Source organism: Chelmon rostratus, chromosome 15, assembly GCF_017976325.1.
Source record: "Chelmon rostratus isolate fCheRos1 chromosome 15, fCheRos1.pri, whole genome shotgun sequence".
NCBI lineage: Eukaryota > Metazoa > Chordata > Actinopteri > Chaetodontiformes > Chaetodontidae > Chelmon > Chelmon rostratus.
Genome location: NC_055672.1, coordinates 12,806,359 through 12,824,000, shown reverse-complemented (window position 1 = coordinate 12,824,000; position 17,642 = coordinate 12,806,359). Strand labels below are relative to the sequence as shown.

Genomic DNA, 17,642 nt, shown 5'->3' with positions numbered 1-17,642 from the left:
TTTCCTTATGCTTTGAGGGCAGAAAGGCGTCGTTTTTGGGAATCACTTGCCAGCAGGTTTCTGCCTGTTATTTAACAACATCGCTATCCTTCCAGCTGGTATTACAGGCTGTGCTGTCAAGGAATGCACAGTGCACTGAGGTCAATTTTCTCTGATTAGCAAACCCTGGTGCAGTTGACATGTTTAGGACATGACCTTCCTGGTAACTGACGGTACGACTCACGGTACGCCATCAGATTTGCGCAGGGAGAGGAGACGTTTTCTGCGGAACAGGTTTGCCTCGGTGCATCTCGTATTTATGAGGGAGTGAGAGGGAGGCTTCTGAGACGTGAAGGAGCGAGGGGGGGTGAAATGAGGAGAGCAACAGTGAGACAAAGACACACAGAGCGGTGAAGCTATAGCTGGTTTCCACCAGCTGAACTGTAATCATATGACTCAGCCTGTCCCACTGAGCAACAGATGCCAGTGTGTATGCTAATCTTGACAGAATAACAAGTATGTTGGACAAAGGGACGCACCGCCCCATAAACAGATTATTTGGCTAAAATACTGAGGAGAAATCTGGGAACTGAACAACAGCGTCAGATTCCATCATAGACTTAAAACACGCTGTCACACGTGGGAAATTTCATGTCGTATCTAATCCTTCATGTGTAATCCGCCATTTCACATGTGGGAAATTACACTGCATATCCAATCCTTTATATGTAATCCCTCATTTCATGTGGTTACCTATTGATAAAGAAAAACCTTGGTTATGTAAACCTTTTTTTTTAAAGTGAAAGGTTTGTATAATAGGCTTTGTTGGAGGCAGCGGGACACTGACCACCAGACATTCGTCGATGCACGTGGATCAAGATGTCCTCTTCCTATTATGCTGTCAAGATAATACAAGGCCGTCACTGACTGTGAGAGTGTGAGCCAGAAAGAGGCGGGGAGCACGTGTATGTCCACATGCTGCAGTGTGGTTAAAAGGGGGGAGGGGGCAGAGTAAGTGTGAGAAATTGGGGGGGGGGGGGGGAACGGAGAGGGGGAGATGGGTTTCTCACCTGTGTTCTGTGCCAGATAACAGACGCCCTGGAGTGGCCCAGTTTGTTTCGACAGGGCCCTTTGTCATAGTGGATCAGGAGAAAGTCATCCTGTCTCACACACACACACACACAAGTACAGATAAAGATTGACCATTAGCAGAAACAAAGACACTGGTAGCTGCTCTGAGAAAATTGCTTTCTAAATGAACTGTGTGGCACAGTCGTTTCTGCTCGCACAATTAAGATTACAAAAAGCCCAAAAAACACATCTCACTCCTTTCTTATCACGACCAAGGTTAAGCTACAATTTCCTGATAATGAAAGCTAATGCTGTCGCAGGGAGACAGATGATGACAGCATCCAGGATTATCACAGTGTGCAAACACAGTATTAGAATACTAAACTGCAGAGATTTTCAGGGCTGGGGGGAAAAAACTGCGCGATCTTGCTTTCTAATGCCGTGAATGCGAAGGAATAAAGAAATTATGCAGAGCCAACTCACATCCAGGGACTCCAGACAGTACCAGCAGAAGGCGTGCTTGCAGTTCTTGCACATCATCTGTGCACATCCCTCGTCCCTCTCGATGTAAACTTTGCATTTAGGACAGCGCTTGATCGGTGCGTCATCCTCTTCGTTCTTATAGAAAGAGCTGGGAAGGAGAGAGACACAAGCCTGATGTGTGAGGGTTTTTTTTTTTGGTCCGAACCTGACGTAAATCCAAAATCACTCAACGTTCACGTTACAAGAAATGCCAGGGGCGAGTCTACTCTGACGCAGCAATCAATATTTACAATCTTTGGCTTAACAGGATTGCGTGAGGCGGCAGATATCTTTTAAAAACCACCCGTCGCTGAATGGCACTGAACCCCTCTCGCGCTCTTATTCTTCCCTCCGGTTGGTGTCAGTTTATCTGTGCGAGTGCTGAAATCTGGCGGCGAGCAGGTAGCTGTCATTTTGGGCATTGTGCTAGGACAGCTAACAAGCCATTTCTAGTGGAGGGGGCATTTAAATGAGGAGGGCCAAAGTCTCTACTGTCATCCTCCTCAAGGCAATAAAAAAAAAAAACACTTAGGGTGTAAAGACGAATCAGATTCCAGCGTTTAGAGACGTCCTAATAGTGAACAAGTGTAGTTCAAACACCGAGGCTGGTTTTGGACTAAGAGTCGACCTGTTAATCCTCTCTCCCTCCCTCCACTGTGGCCTCTGAGCTTGGTCGTGAACCTGTGCAGATAGAGGAAAGCTCTGCAGAGCTAATGACGTTTCCAGAGTAAGAGGATATCGCAAAGAAACGGGTCAGCCGCACATGTCCCCGGCCAGCCCTCTTCCACTCTCACAGCCAGTTCCTGCATCCTTAAAATGAATAATGGGCCCATCCCGGACTGCTTTACTGCAGTCTATTACTTTGTGCTTGAGCCCTGGCTGATGTTCAACTGAGGTGACTGTCAGTCTGTGTTTAAGGATGCACTGAGTGAATCCTGCCGTGTATTGACAAGCGCCTGTAAAGTCCAGTCAGGTGAGCTGAACATGATGCCTGGACTGCCACTCGGTTTCTGAGAAAATGAATATCACTGCCAGGGGTTTCCTCTGCGGAGGCTTTCCAGCAGCCGACAGTCAGAATAAAACATGTTTTGAAGGTTGAGGAGGTGGTTACGACAATCACATTATGTCGACAAATTACTGGACTGGCTGTAACTGATGATGATGATTTCAGTTGTACTTCATCAGTTGCTGTTATGTAACTGAGCACAATTACTCAAGTACTGTGCTTAAGTACACATTTGGTGCTTGAGTACCTGAGTTCTACTGAATTCCACTACATTTATCTGACAGCTCTACTACTTTACTAATCAAGATTTGTACATACAAAACATAAGAAGAGCTTATAAAATATAATTTTTTTTATATAAATTAAACTACCAACTACTATTCTCCGGGGAAATGTGAAGCCATTTCTCACGATTGCAGAAGATTTACAAAACCAATTCAATCGAGTGATGGAGAAAATCATTAGCAGATTAATCCATAGTCCTATAGAAAATAGCTAAACAGCAAAATCCTGCTTTTAAATGAATGCATGAGTAATAATAATAATCTAATGATATAATACTTTTGAGTGCTTTCCAAACTGTAATAATGACATAACAGTCACAGGGGACATTTTTCTGCATTGAGTACTTTTACTTGTAATACTTTAAGTGCAATTCCTGGTGGCACTTATTATTATACAAAGTTGTATGCAACATTTTCAATGCCGGACTTACTCCATCACTGCTAGTAGGGAACAGAAGGGCTGTAGCTAAGGGTTATTTACTGGATTATAGTCCATAAAATGTTTGAGAAATCCTGATGGCCGTTTTATCCTTTGTTCTCTAACCAAATTTGACATATTCAAACTAAGTCCAAAACTCAAAGAGTTTAATATAAAAGAAAATCTCACATCTGAGAAGCTCAACCCCTGAGAATGTCTGGCATTTTGGCTTAAAAAATGTCTTAAACAACTAGTCAATTATGAAAATGCTTGCTAATTAATTGTCTTTTGGGCAGTAGCTAACCCTTAACAGCTGCTGAAAGCATGAAATCACCAGAGGAGCAGCATGTATGATTGTGCTAATCAGATCATAAAGGTACATGGAGGTCAGAACAAAGAGGCAAAGCGAGATAAAACGTTCTAATATCCGATCTGCTGAATAACATCGATGAGAGAGAAACTGAGAAAGCAACAATTTCAAATGCAACGGTAGGTTCGATCTGAAGGGAAGAACACGTGAAAGACCGTACCTGTTTTCTCCTGGTAGGAAGGAGGTAATGGGCAGGTTGTTCTCCTGGCAGGCCTGCCCGGGGTGCCAGTTGGCCTTGCAGGCCGAGCAGAACTCGAGGGCGCAGACGGCGCACTGGACCAGCTGGGGCAGCGCTGGAGAGTCTGCTTCCTTTAGTTGGCACACGGCCTGGCAGGTCGAGGAAGGGCACCACGTCCGGCACGGGTCCAGCAGCACCTCTGATGGAGCAAAGTGAGTGCCAGCGTCACGGACAGCAGCTCTATTAAAGGGTTCGTTAACAAAAACTCCAAAGAAATCGCTTGTAACGCTTGTTTTGGTAGAAGCTTGAGGTCAAGTTGGTATGGATTTATGTTTCAGATGATTTTTTTTTCTTTTTTGGCTGCTGCTGTTTCAAAAGTATCTCCACATCTCAGCATGTAAAATCAGAACAAGTTGCAAGGCTTCATGCCACCAGGGGTGAGAACAGACACGCTAAGAAAGGGATAACCTTGCAAACTGGTGAAAAGCTTCCTACACATAGATATTTTATGTAATGTTCAATTTTCAAGGTTCTTTTTGGTACCTGCTTACACCTGCTTTCATCCAATCGTTAATTTCTGTCTATCCGCGATCGTCTTACTTCTCCAAACTCTTTCTGAATGTGTGCTATTTTGTATTATTTTTTCCGCGGGTAAAGACACCATTCCTTGTGTGTTCGTGCCAGTTCTGTTCGAAGTCCGTGGCGTGATGCACTTGCCCTTGTATCCCCTCCTTCCTTCCTCTTGCCTCCCTGCCAAGAACTCGGAGCACACATTCCACATGCACTCTTGGCTCAGCCTGAGAAATATGGAACGGTTACAGCAACCGTTCTGCCTGACTGAACTGGGACATTGATGAGACGGCTGATTGCCCTTATCTAGGCGCCATCAACAGCCACTTCCCAGCATTTTTATTCATTTACAGGACCCCCCTCTGTGCTGCTATGCATGTGTTTGTCTTTGTGTTCATGCATTTATTTGTGCACATCAGATCTGTATGCTGTGTGTATTCTCTGCCTCTGTGTAGGTGGAGAACCTGCAGGGGGAGTACCATCAAAGAGAGATAGCGCTGCTTGGTTGCTGTTTTCCCTGGTAGCGGAGGAGCTCTAATATTACTGATTAGCATGTCTGCACTGACAGCGGGGAGCAAAGCAGCACAGACCTGCCATTATCTTTCCTCCACTGATATTCAAGCCTGTTAGCAGTAGGTTAACGTTTATTCTACAAACAGTGTAAACTGCAGACTGCACGCTGAAGCGGCGATAAAAAAGGATTTAACTCAAATATCTCGCTATGCTAAGAGACCTGCCTCCATCAGAGTCACTCAGACAGTTTACGAGTCTAGAGCCGGACCAATCCAATTAGAGTCTCTTTAAACAAAGTCTGGGAGGCTTTCCCTTTCATGCATATTTGATGGGAGCTGGTGTTACACTTTGATGAGGACGACAGGGTTGTGTCAGAATACTACAGTGCAAATCAGACAAATGTTTGGACTGAGTACCTGTCACGAGAATACTCCTTGTGTGCATGATTATTTGCAGTCCATGAATGGTGCTGAATCCAGAATTGTTGGTGCCAGAAGTTAAAATTGAAACAATTAATTCGGAATAAGTCGACTGCTGCTCGTTGCAAAAGAAAACGGATGAGCTGAAATTTACTGAGCAAACGCACATTGCTTAAATCTTTTCCATTAGCTTTCCGCAGACACCCCGTGGCGTAATTCAATAGCCGGAACGTCCACAGGGGGTGAATGATTGATTCCAGACAGAGTGAGCAGCAGTTCGACTACAGTCGCAAGGCGGGACTGTCATCGTCCTTTTGTGTGTCGCAGTAGAAACACAGTACCCCTGGAGGACAGGAGGGTCCACGTGTGTCTGCGACACACAGCCACTGCCCACACATCACGTCTGCATTGACTCACCCCTTTCAAACTGGAGCTTCTTGTATCTCTGCATCATCTCCGTGGCCACCATGCACTCGATCTGCAGGGAGAGAGGAGAAGAGAGGTGGGAGGGAAATAAGCAGGTCATTGTGCATATTTATAGACAGAAGCTGCAAGGAGCAATTACACATTCAGTGTGTGAATATCATTTCCAGAACAATGTCAAATTCCAATTTCTACATGATCAGAATTTGCCGCTCGCTTACCAATAAGGCCTTTCATGGCGATAGAAAAACAGAATTATCACGGATGTATTCAAGGTGCATACGCAGGCCCACTCGAAGTTAGATGTACTCATTTATTGGGCCATGAAATGAGCATTGGGGCTTTGTAAAAGAGCAGTCAATTACAGGGTGAAGGCAGTGCTGTCAGAGCAGACAGGGATGAGGCATGCTCTGCCTGAGTGGCAGGAGGAGCCGGGCTTCTATTAAAGGCCAGCGACACTGATTGATTAAAAACATAAGGCTGCGGTGTGCTGAACCGTGCTGTGCTGAGCCGTGCTGTGCCTACTGGCCTCCACACCAAGTGAGAGATTGAGTCCATCACCCAGGCTGCCCTGAGGATGAGGAGCTTTTGTCCTCAGACTGACCTCTGTTAGGAAGGCTGGCACGTGTGCGCGCTCATTATAGTGGAGTAAACGCGCCGGCAGGTGTAGCGCAGCGGTCATCTGGAGTAAAGCTACAGCTGTGAGGGGGCGTAGAGGTGTTAAACTAACTGCACATGTTAGTCTCCACCAACTCGTACTTTCTTACGTGGGAGGAAAAAGAACGGCTTGACATGACATCGAAAAAAATTATCTGTTGAGATAACGCATCGCTGTTTTTTCGTTTTTTATTCCGTACATACAGTAGCTTATTGTGCCATGCGCCATGCTAAATTCTGTACAACACGGTGTGGGTGTAAATGTGACTGTTGTTTCTGGAAACTGCTGCAGTGATAAAAGTCCAATCTCAGTCCAACCCAGAGCTAAGACTGTTTATAAATGTTCATGAGCCTGAGGAGCAGTGGGGGGTGTTTCTGATAGCCACCACCTAAAGCACAGATTCATCTAATGACAATCAAAGTGAAAATCTGACTTTTTCCTTTTGTCGGTACCTCATTTTCCTGCAAGTGTCCTCTTTTAGGGCAGGCAGAGTCTGGACAGCTGATAGCAGTTTCAAGGCCTTCTTTAATCAGGAGTTCCACATACTGCTTCAGGCACTGAGGGAAAAACGGACAGACAGACAGACAGACAGACAGACAAACACAGCGTTTGACCTTGTTTAATATCAGTCAGCCAGTTAGATGAAAAAAGAAAAACAAACAGACCACACAGCAGAAAACAAGCACAGCTCTATCAGTCTGTCTTGATCGCTATCTCTGTCTGTCGCCTCAGAAAATGAGGCAGGAGTGACAGGATGTGTTGAAAAGCTGAAAAATAAAGGTTTGTACTAACAATGGATCAAATGGCTGTGATATAAAAGGGTTCGCTGGTAGTAACAAACCTACCACAACTATCACCTGACTCTTATACCTCTGCATTTTAGCTTCTTTCAGCTCATTGTTTTGGTTTTGCTTACCATATAAGCGACTGTGATTAATATATATAACTGCTGCTTTATGTTTGCATTTTGATGTATATACTGTAACTGTTACTCTTTTAGGGAAGCCACTGTTTGTCATTAAGGTTTTGGGTTTTTTTTAAGCTCATTTTGAAGTACTGCATCAGAAAAGGTTGATGGAGCCAGCATTTCAAACTCTGCTGGTGAGACGTCTTCGGTTGCAAAATGTACATTCATGAAACAACCAATGACTGATCCTTTACAAAGCTGAAAAACCCAAAATATCGGTTTAACGAGGATGCAAACCAGTAAAAGGAAGCACTGCAAAAGCAGATGTCTGAGTGAAAGGAAGAGAAATTAGAACACCATGGTGACACGTTTAAGCAGCGCTTGCATTCATCTATTCATCTTTTTCACTGGTGAAATTACATTGCATTCAATTTGCTTGTTGCTTGGCCTTAAATTAAAAGCTCTGCAGCCCATAGTCAGACATGTTATATTCTCTTCAGGGGCTTAAGGTGTACAGCCAGAGTTCAGGTAGAGCCAGCGCAAGTGAGGTACTCACCTGGGATATAATGGATTATACTACGGGGACATCAGAAAGTAAAAAGCATGGGAGGAAATTGCTTGCAGAATCATTGATAATGCTGTAATTTTTCAATAACCTGACAGAGCTGCAGTCTCATTTTCCTTTCTGGGGCCCTGACGCCGCATGCCAAACTCAAAGAACCAGTAGAGATAGAGGCTACACTTGTTTGTACTTGCACAAACCTGCGGCTACAACTACGATGCTGATTATAAAAAAAGTCGGGACGCTGTGTAAAAAAAACAGAATGCAATCATTTGCAAAGAAAAAAAAAAAGTCAGAAGAAAACGTAGTAACATCCTTTATACAATCATGTGTTCACAAAGTGATGAACGTCGCTCCAACCTCTCCCAGTCTTGTTGCTCCTGTCCCGACTTGTTTGAAACGTGTTACTGCGTAAAATTCAGAATAAGCAGACCTTCACAAAAATCAGTGAAGCTGAAGAGGTAAAACGTTGAATAAACTGTCTTTGTACTGTTTGTCTGAGTGTATGTCAAAAAGGATTAGCAAGTTAGCAATTTCTCTTTTCTTTACATCTTATACAGCGTCCAGCTTTTTGGGAGTCGGGTTTGTAATTCATTCTTGCTCATTTATTATGTTTGTTTTCTAGTTCAGCTTCAGTGAGGTATCAGACTGTTTGTGTGCTGTGTGTATTGTGTTTGTGTGGTTGACCTCTGTGGAATAAAGCCTACTAATTGAACGTTGGTAATTACTGCCACCACCCAGACTGTGCTGTAGGAAGCAGTTTTTTATTTTTACTGGTCATTCTTGGGCATTGTCTCCTCATCTCTCTACTATATTGGTTATGATCTGACAACCAGTTGGTGTTAGTACTCCTCTGTTCCAGCCTTTTCACACAGGTCCAGTGTTACACAGGAGGGGTGTGAGATTTGTAATTGATCCCGAAGTCATTACCGGTTTTAATACAGTGAAGATCCCATGTGGCTCTTACGTTAAAACCCATCTGAATTTTCTTTGATGTAAAGAGAGAGCTTGTGAAAATGCCTGCACTGCACAGAGCAGTAATTCTGGTAACTTTGGCTTTTTCTTCTGTGCATTGCCTTTGAATACCGCTCATATATTCTATAAACTTGATGTGTGGATCATTCTGTCCCTGGGAGACTTGTGTCCAGCTCACCAGCGTGCAGAAGACACATTGGCACTGTGTGATGGTGGTCATCTGCTCCAGAGGGAACTCTCCAAGGCACAGCTTACAGGAGACCAGGGGGTCCACGGCCAGCTCCCAGGTGGGACGGTACCGTGCCGTGGTCATCTTCACCGCCACCGAGCTGCAACACAAAAAGAGAGGGGAGGGGGGCCGCGGTTAACGAAGTGCATCCTGAAATACAGTGAACAAAGTGGAACGGATGACGCTCTTAATGCGGCTGATGACAAAGGTAAACCTTGAAGTGAGAACATCCGTGGCTCACTTTTGTTTGTGTCCGTCTACATAACAAACGCACAGTACAGGATGTGCTTTATCTGTTGTGGCACGATCACCATGACAGTATGAGCACACACACACGCACACACACACACAGGCCTGCTGTATGCAGAATGGCACCAGCTCTCTGCATAAATGGCCCTTGTCAGCCGTGTTCATTTTTATTCCAGGCCTCATCCTTTCTGGCAGTGAGAACGAAAAAAAAACATGCAGTTCAAAGCTCCTGAAACTCCTGTAGCTATCAGCTATCGCAGCTCCTTGTGAGATTTTCACTCAGGATGAAATAACACTTTTTTTTTTCCCCTTTCCCTTCTCTTCACTGCGCGTCATCGCAGCTCTTTTGTGAGAGTCAGAGAGGGTTATTTTAGGCCGTCTCGTCTCTCGCTCTCTCCTTCCCTCTGTAGCTGAGAGCAGAGAGCACCCACTCGCCTGTTTACAGGAAGTGGTCCCGCGCACACAACGTCAGCACTGTCAAGCTCTCCCTCCGCTGCCTAGCAACCGGCTGAAGGAGGATTTTGGAGGTGGAGGGGCGGCGGAGGAGAGGAGACGGAGGGGGAGAGATGGCGGTTTGCTGTCGCTGGTCATGCTACGGCCTTCCTCGGTCTGCAGCTGCCTTTCGCAGACGTACGAGAAGAGGACGACGAGTGGGAGGAGGCGGGTTGAAGGGTTCACATGATCGCGGACTCGTGTGCCGTCTACATGTGCCTCTGGGAGAGGGGAGAGGAAAAGGAGGCAGGCAGCGTGCTCTGCTGTAGCAGATATCATATCACACTGCCCCTCTTCACACATTTAATATTTTAAAAGGAAGAGGAGAAATGCACGGATCCGCCATAGATCAGCTGCATCGGGGCGCCGGGTGAAGGCAGATGATAACATGCCGGAGCGATAAAAAGATATGAGACCAATCTGTCACGATAATGAGGCAAAAGCAAGGAGTTGCGATGCGTCAAGAAGGACATATGTCTCCATCTCATTTCTTTTATTTCACATGTCCTTATTCTTTGTCCCCACGTAAGGCGTAAAAGTGTTGGGTCAGCCATCAGTCAGGGGGTCTCAGTCGCTGCTCGGCGGTCCAAAGCTTCAGCGAGGAGACATGAGAGCATCCTATGTGGAAGTCTATTATTAGACGCTTCATTGGAAATCAGGAAATGATTGGCCGCTGCAGCTGATGAGATGAAGTGCATCGCCGCGCTGCTACAACTGCCGTTTAGTCAAACTACAAGCAGAGACAGAAGAAACAGAAGCACACCCCCCCCCCAATTCATGATTTACACAAATTCGTTGGACATGTGTTAAGTGAGGGTTTCAGAAGCCAGATGGTGTCTTCTTTTCACAACTTCAACATGCATCTTAGCACAGTCGAGGAGACTAATACAGTCCACTGATTTATTTTCCCCACATGGGCAAATGCTTTTAATTAGAATATCTTTGAGATCTTATTGCCGACTTGAGCTTTGTGTCTTCTATAAGCTATAAACGCATCATGATTGGCTTGTCACTGTGGAGTAATTGATCACATTGGGCAGAAACACTATTAAGTATGTTGGCACGAAAAACTGCAAATGCAAATACAAAAAAAAAAAAAGGATAGGAAGGAAAGTTCTTGTTAAAAAGCGCAGATTTAAGTGAAAATATGCAAAATATTTCATATCAAGATGACAGCATGTAGAGCAGCTACAAGCTCGTGCTCAGGTGATGCAGCTGTGCACCTGCTGTCAGGAAGTGATGTTCATTCCGATGATGCATGAGTAGGAAAAATGTGTCATTTGATTGCCTCAGTTCTTCCTCCTCCGCATCTCTTCATCGTGTCTTACTGTAAGTAGGAGGACTGAGGAGGAAATCGCAAAGTGAGACAAAACTTGAGAGGACAAATAAGAAAAAATGAGACTCATCTCATGTCTGACTCACTCAAATCACCTGGCGTTCATCCACCATCCATCACGCTGACCAGAAAGCACCGAGCGTGAGCGGGCTCCACTGTGGAGGTGCTGGACTCGTATACAAAAGCTTAAATGGCAATTTGTTACCAGGATGGAGCCAAGGACTCACAAACATGACCCTCAGGGGAGTGTGTGGGAGGGCGTGAGCTTTGGTGGTCCAAAATAAAGAGAAAGGGGACTTTACCACCAAAGTAATTAAAATCACACTTGGAAACCCAGCTGCTCAGGTGAGCTTTATTTAGGTTGTGGAGTGCGAATGAGCAGCGAGTGTCAGCTTAAAGGCAGGTCAGACAGCCAAACAAACATGAAGCATCTAAAGCAGTGGTGGCAAGCAAGTATTAAAAGTAACCGCACTCACTTTGCAGTAGAATGATCCCTGTCAGTGTTTATTATCATATATGATGTTTCCAGCTAATCCAAGAGGGTTTTTAAATACTTTACTTATCTTTGTTCAACACATAAAGGGACACTTAATCCTCCAGTTTATTAGAAAAACTCAAATCACCAAATTCAGAGATACGTGGTTTTTTTTTTTTTTTACTGGACAGAAAGCGTAACAAAAAATGGAATCTGAAAACGAAGTAAAGCTGTAACTAAAGTATGAAGCAGAATAAAAGGGAACTACTTAAGTAAAGTACAAATAGATAGAATTTGTGCTGGAGTGTGGTGCTTGACTAAATATATTTGCTACATCCACCACAATTAAAGATTTATGTTACAAATTCAAACAATATTATTCTGACAACATGGACAAACTTCACAGGCAAAGAGGAAGATGAAGCAAGTTCAATTATAGGACTGACAGACACTTGAAAGGACAGGTGCTAAACATTAAACAGCATATCAACAGTCTGTGGTAGAGTCTCAACGCTGCACAGCTGACGAGTTGAATGACAGCAGTTCCAGGAGGACTGAAATTAGTCTGTTTCTTTATCTGTCTCCTAGTCTAAGCTGCTGAACTCCATTAACCCTGTGGCAAAAAAAAAGCCCCTGATGGGAAAAAGTAATTCGCACTGTACAGAGCACTGCTTTCTAATACATTTGAATCAGAATCTGTCCTCCCAGACTTATATTGGCTGTGCAAATGCTGACAGACTGGGTCAATGGGGACAAATGAAATTGTTTTGTAAAGATGGCCTGAGGAGAGGAGAGGAGAGGAGGAATGAGGAAGGGAGAGAGAAAGAGCAACAAAGAGAAAATGAGTTTCATGAGAAAAGGTGGTGCAGCGCCATCGCTCTGCTGCATTATTAACTAGATGGGTCCATTATCACTGGAAACGCATATATACACAATATATTCTAAGCAATGGGTCGGCACGTGCAGGCCTCTCATGCTCTGCGTGTGCTACTGTAGGTCTGAAAAGGTCGTGTCGGTCGAAGCAGAAGCCAAACATCCATCCTGAGCGGCGGTCACCATGTGTCAGTCATCAGTCTGACGGGGCTCAGCTCATCGCTTAACTGGCTGCAGCGGTGCTCATGCGATAATGATTCCATATCCACGAAACACAGCACACACACACACACACCCGTACGCGGACGTGCATTAAGAATCCATTGCATAACCTGGGTGGAGATGGTCATGGAGGAGCAATTGAGGAGAACATCTCCGGGGAGCTCGGAGCAAATGGGATTTCTTGCTGCAGTATACATGATACCATCCATTAAAGCCATTTCTGCATCTCCAATGCATGTTGTGTAAAGTAAAGGTCACTTACAGCACACAAAAGAGAGATATTATACCAAACCACTCTCATCCACACACACACACAAACCTACTGTCAAGGCTCATAAGACAAGACCAGACATACACTTGCACACAAGCAGTATGAAAGCATATCTTGTCTCATTACAGTGTGTGTGTTCATATTTCTTAATTCCCATGGTAGGACTGATGAAATTTATGGGTAGCTTCCAAATATATCTCAAATTAAACCACTGCTTGTAAACACACGCCCTTGATGGGTAAAGTGCAGATATTTCATAATACTGCAAGTTCATGTCTTGGTATTGCTTGTGTAAGGCAGCAACTGTCGAGTCCCGCGTTATTGTCACAGCCAACTGAAGTTTATGATCTTTTTAGAGGAGAATATTTTGTCAATTCATTAAACACAGCTTCAGCGCGATTGACTGAAAAATAATTAAACGGATTAATCAATAATGAAAATAGTCAAAGCCGTTAGATTTTTAGAATTGTATTTAATTAAAATGAGACTGATGTTTAATACGCCGTTCTTAGTGTTTTTGCTGCTACTCTGTCCACACAAGAGGCCTGCCGAGCTCTGCATTCAAATAACTGCTGCTTCCTCGTGTGGAAAGAACACAATAAAATGCAAATTCTCACCTGAATAGACTGAGACAAAGATGGAGAGTGAGAGCACATTCTCATACGGTTCAGCACGAAGCCTCACGCTGCATAGTGATGCGGGCTTTACATTCATGAGGAACTAAACGAAGTGCTCTCAGTGCAGCGGAGTGTGCAATCCACCCTGTCATGTGCTCCTATAGAGGAGAGAGAACGCTGCAAAAACTGCGAGAAAGAGGAGGAAAAAAAGAGGGGGGAAACAATCTTTCAGCTCTCCATTTTCACCTAACAGGCAGCTTTTATTGTGCATAATTATATAATGTCACATCAAAGCATTGCGTAAGTTTCTATTTATATGTCTCACCTATGGCTGAAGTGAAGGAAAGCTGTTAGCAACTGTTAGCAGATCTGGAAGCGGGGAGCAGCCCGCACCTTTTTCCTCATTCTCTTGCACACACAGATGAACGTTACGTCAACACATGCACGAAGCCGTCCTTCAGCTGATTTGCAGGAATGCACTCAACCAATTAGACGAGCCGGGGAGGGCGCGGTGAAGGACCAGTGTTCAAGCTGGAGACGAAGGACTGTGGACCGCGCTGATGATATGCTGCCTGAAGTCTGGGGACGAGCCAGTGCAGTAGATGCTCACTTGTGTCCTTATTTGCTGCAGCAGAATTAATGTAGTGAGAAGCGTGATATGATACTAGCTGACTGGAGCAGACTTTGTTCTGACTGGCCTCATCAGCGAAACCAAATCTAACCTGAAGTTTGCTCATCAACGCTTCTGTCCTGCTTACTACAACGATTATTGTCTCGTTGGACTCGCAGCTTTAATTGCATTCCACAAACACATTCTCGCCAATGAAATACCCTACTGTGAGAGACTTCTGAGAAAAGGGGCTCCAGGAAGAGCCCTGGCCTCAGGCTGAAGATGAGCACACCAGAGAGTGGTGCAAGATGTCGTCTGCATCCACATCTAGTAGACAAAACCGGTGCATTTAATGCAGGCTTAAAGAATTTGAATCATCCAGTATGTGATGAACAGGAAAAGAGCAAGGAGCACACGAATGTGGCGCAAGCTACTGCTAACAAACACTCTAGTCAAGCTGAAAAGTCCAGTCGCCCACTTGCTAAAGAAGCTGAATAAAGAACAACGGCTAGCTCTGTGTTTTTTTTCCCAGCATTTCATGAGGCTAAATATGCACGTCCTATGTTTTCCAATGCTGAGGAGTTCGCTTTACTGAAGCTGCTGGGAGTGAATGTCGGAAGTGAAAAACTATTCACAAATAATAATGTGAATAATGCCGCAAAAACTGAGAGAAGATGCCGTCCGCTCTTTGATGGATCAGAGGACATCACAAAAGGAGTTAATTTACATTGTGTCTGTGTCCAACAACAAAGAGTTTACCTACTTAACACACTCATCTCTCTGTCCTGGTGCACATTCACCTGTCAAAGATGACCACAGAGACATTTGACCCAAAGCCAGCTGTTGACCTGTGGATGGACACAGCTCAGAGGCTCAACCGGGGACTGTGCGGTGCATCTTCATCATCTGCCATGCAGGAAGCTGAAGCAGAAGACAGCGAGGAAGACGGCGTGAGTGCCAAACACCATCTCCTGCTACTCAGCTGAATATGTGACTAAAAACATGGTGTGCATGTTCACAATGTGACTATTGTGATTTAATTCACCTCAGAATCCACATATACTGAATCAATAGTCCTGTGTGTATCCACAGCTGCAAAGAAAGAGAGAAACTGAGTATGGTATCTCCAGAGGGAACACCTTACAGCACTACATCACACACCAGCAATTATCAGTGATTTTCGTGAAGCTGGATCATATTTTATAGAGAAAATGTCTTCTGGTTTTCCCCCTGATGTGGACCGATAGCTTTGCTTGTTGCTGAAGCTGGAGCTAAAGCAGAGGCCAAGAAACCGAAGAGGACGTTGATGTTGGAAGCTAAGAGGAGGAAAAGAAAGAGCGACTGAGTATGAGGCTTGGATTGGCTTTTAGTCGTTGGCGAGGGCTTCGTCAAATGAAAGGCAGCAAGACGGATGGCGAGCTGCGTGCTACAGCAGACTCTGCTGACGCTCAGGCGATATGAAAAAATACAGAAAGCTGCACCAGATGACTTGAAAAGATCTATTTGGAAAGAATTCGTCACTCTAGAACTTTTATGCTGGAGGTTTGACTTCTTTAAATGAAGAGGATTTCCAGTTAGAGGTTATATTCTATTAGAAAATAGAATTAAAATAGTTCTGTCAGACCATGTGAAAGAAGACTGAAACCCAGCACCGCAAAAACAAAAACTCCACAACTCAATTAAGTTTTCAATACTTCAATATTAAATCAAGCAAGCGAAGCCATGTTGGTGTGTATGTGTGCGTGTGTGCATGTGAAGGACTCAGCCCACATTCCCAGAGTTCAATCCGCTTGGTAAAGAGTCTGTTTTGTTTTCCCCACAACCCCAAAACAGTTCACTTCCAATCCAGTTAACAACCACAAAGAGAAAGACAACTCAAAGCTCGGGGGTTTCACCGCAGATCGCCACAAAACAGCTCCGCCAAAACCGGCAAAATCCGACCGAGGAAAAACACACATCCAGCGGATCGTACCTCCTGACAGACTCCAGAGATGAGGCTTATGTTTTACCACAGGTTGGCTACAGGGACACGGACTTTACAACACGAGCTGACGACGAGGGTACAGCCAGAGTATGAAAACGCTCTGAAACTGTTTGCTGTGCATGCAGAGCCTCACTAGCAACAAACTCTGCATCCATTAACCCTTGAACCGGGGGAAATTATGCTTATCGGCCTTCTCTTTTAGATTAGCTGAAAATGAGAAAGTTTTCTTTTTGCAGCACGCAGCCAGAAAGTTGTAGCATGACGTGCTGGAGTTAATTTGCCTTACCTGACATCGCACGTCCTGTGATGGTGATGCCGAGTCGATATATCACGCACCCCTAATGTGGCAGCCCGTCGCCTTCAGACAAGCACACAACAGCGTTTGAGGCACAAATTCAGCCCTTGCCTGGATAGTCATCGACATCTTCTGCATTATTCATGCAGTAATAAATGACTCCTCTCAAACAGTGGGCCAAATGCAAAAGCAAGCTGCACATTCAAAGCAACAGCAAATAACACCAGTTTATTTACAACCCATTCCTCCATCTGAATTACACCATCCGTGCACTAATAAATAAAATCAATGTGGGACATGTCACTGCTAACATCACCTGATGAAATAATAACATTGGTAAATCATACCAGCATCTATTTTCAGCGTTTTTATTACAGGCAGAATGTAGGTCATGAACAAATGTGGGCCATAGGTTGATGTGGATACTGGAACAATGCTAAAGTCATATACTGTCCAGCCATAACCCACACACTCCTGATCAAATATACACTAACCCACATTCATGGCCGAAAGCAAAGGCGCGGGGGCTTTATTTTTGGACGGCTCAATCGCTGAATGTGAAAGGTGACGTGCCTTTGTGAGGGAACAGCGGCGGGGGACAGCCTCCGTCTGTCCTTGACATGGAGAGGGAGCGCTAAGAGGGTAGCTAAGAGTGGTGATAGGCCTACTTTTTCCATGCCCCGAGGAGTTACACAATCACCCAGATGTATTCTGGCATCGTGAGTGTGTGCGTGTGTGTGTGTGTGGTGGTAACGAGCAACTCAAAGTCCGTTCTGCAGTTCGGGCCAGACAGTGGTCATGCCTGGGCATGTAGGGCAAAAAAAAAAAAAAAAAAAAAAAAAAAAAGCTGTAGTCTCATGTCTGCTTGGTCTCTTGCCATTTTTGTGCTGCAATGCAAGCGAAGTATCGTCTCGCCGAGCACACAGTTACTGCAAGAGCTGAGATGGGTCTGGACAAGCTGGAGAGGGGCTACGTAATCTGTTTCTGTCTGAGTAAGGCTAAATTATCTTCTTCTGAACCTGCTCTCCTGCTTCACCCCACAACCATTTCTGCTACTCTGTCAATTGAAAGAGAAATAAACATGATTACTTATATGCACAGTTTGGTGAATGCATGACGCTGCACGGCTACGAT

The 17,642-nt window shown here is 44.7% G+C and overlaps 1 protein-coding gene across 2 annotated transcripts in view; it reads right to left on the bottom strand.

Annotated features, from left to right (window-relative positions):
- Window positions 1–17,642, bottom strand: part of rnf144aa (ring finger protein 144aa) — a 31,869-nt gene that overhangs the window by 5,058 nt on the left and 9,169 nt on the right. The window contains exons 1-7 of one of the 2 annotated variants that reach the window (XM_041953824.1): window positions 13,620–13,747; window positions 9,034–9,184; window positions 6,864–6,968; window positions 5,748–5,808; window positions 3,811–4,027; window positions 1,534–1,681; window positions 1,050–1,139 (exon numbers count right to left, since the gene is read on the bottom strand). In XM_041953824.1, coding sequence (XP_041809758.1) covers window positions 1,050–1,139; window positions 1,534–1,681; window positions 3,811–4,027; window positions 5,748–5,808; window positions 6,864–6,968; window positions 9,034–9,168 — 756 coding nt within the window. In that variant the 5' untranslated portion in view covers window positions 9,169–9,184; window positions 13,620–13,747. Of the gene's footprint in view, window positions 1–1,049; window positions 1,140–1,533; window positions 1,682–3,810; window positions 4,028–5,747; window positions 5,809–6,863; window positions 6,969–9,033; window positions 9,185–13,619; window positions 13,748–17,642 lie in introns of those variants that run through there. The other variant, XM_041953823.1, reaches the window with a different exon arrangement.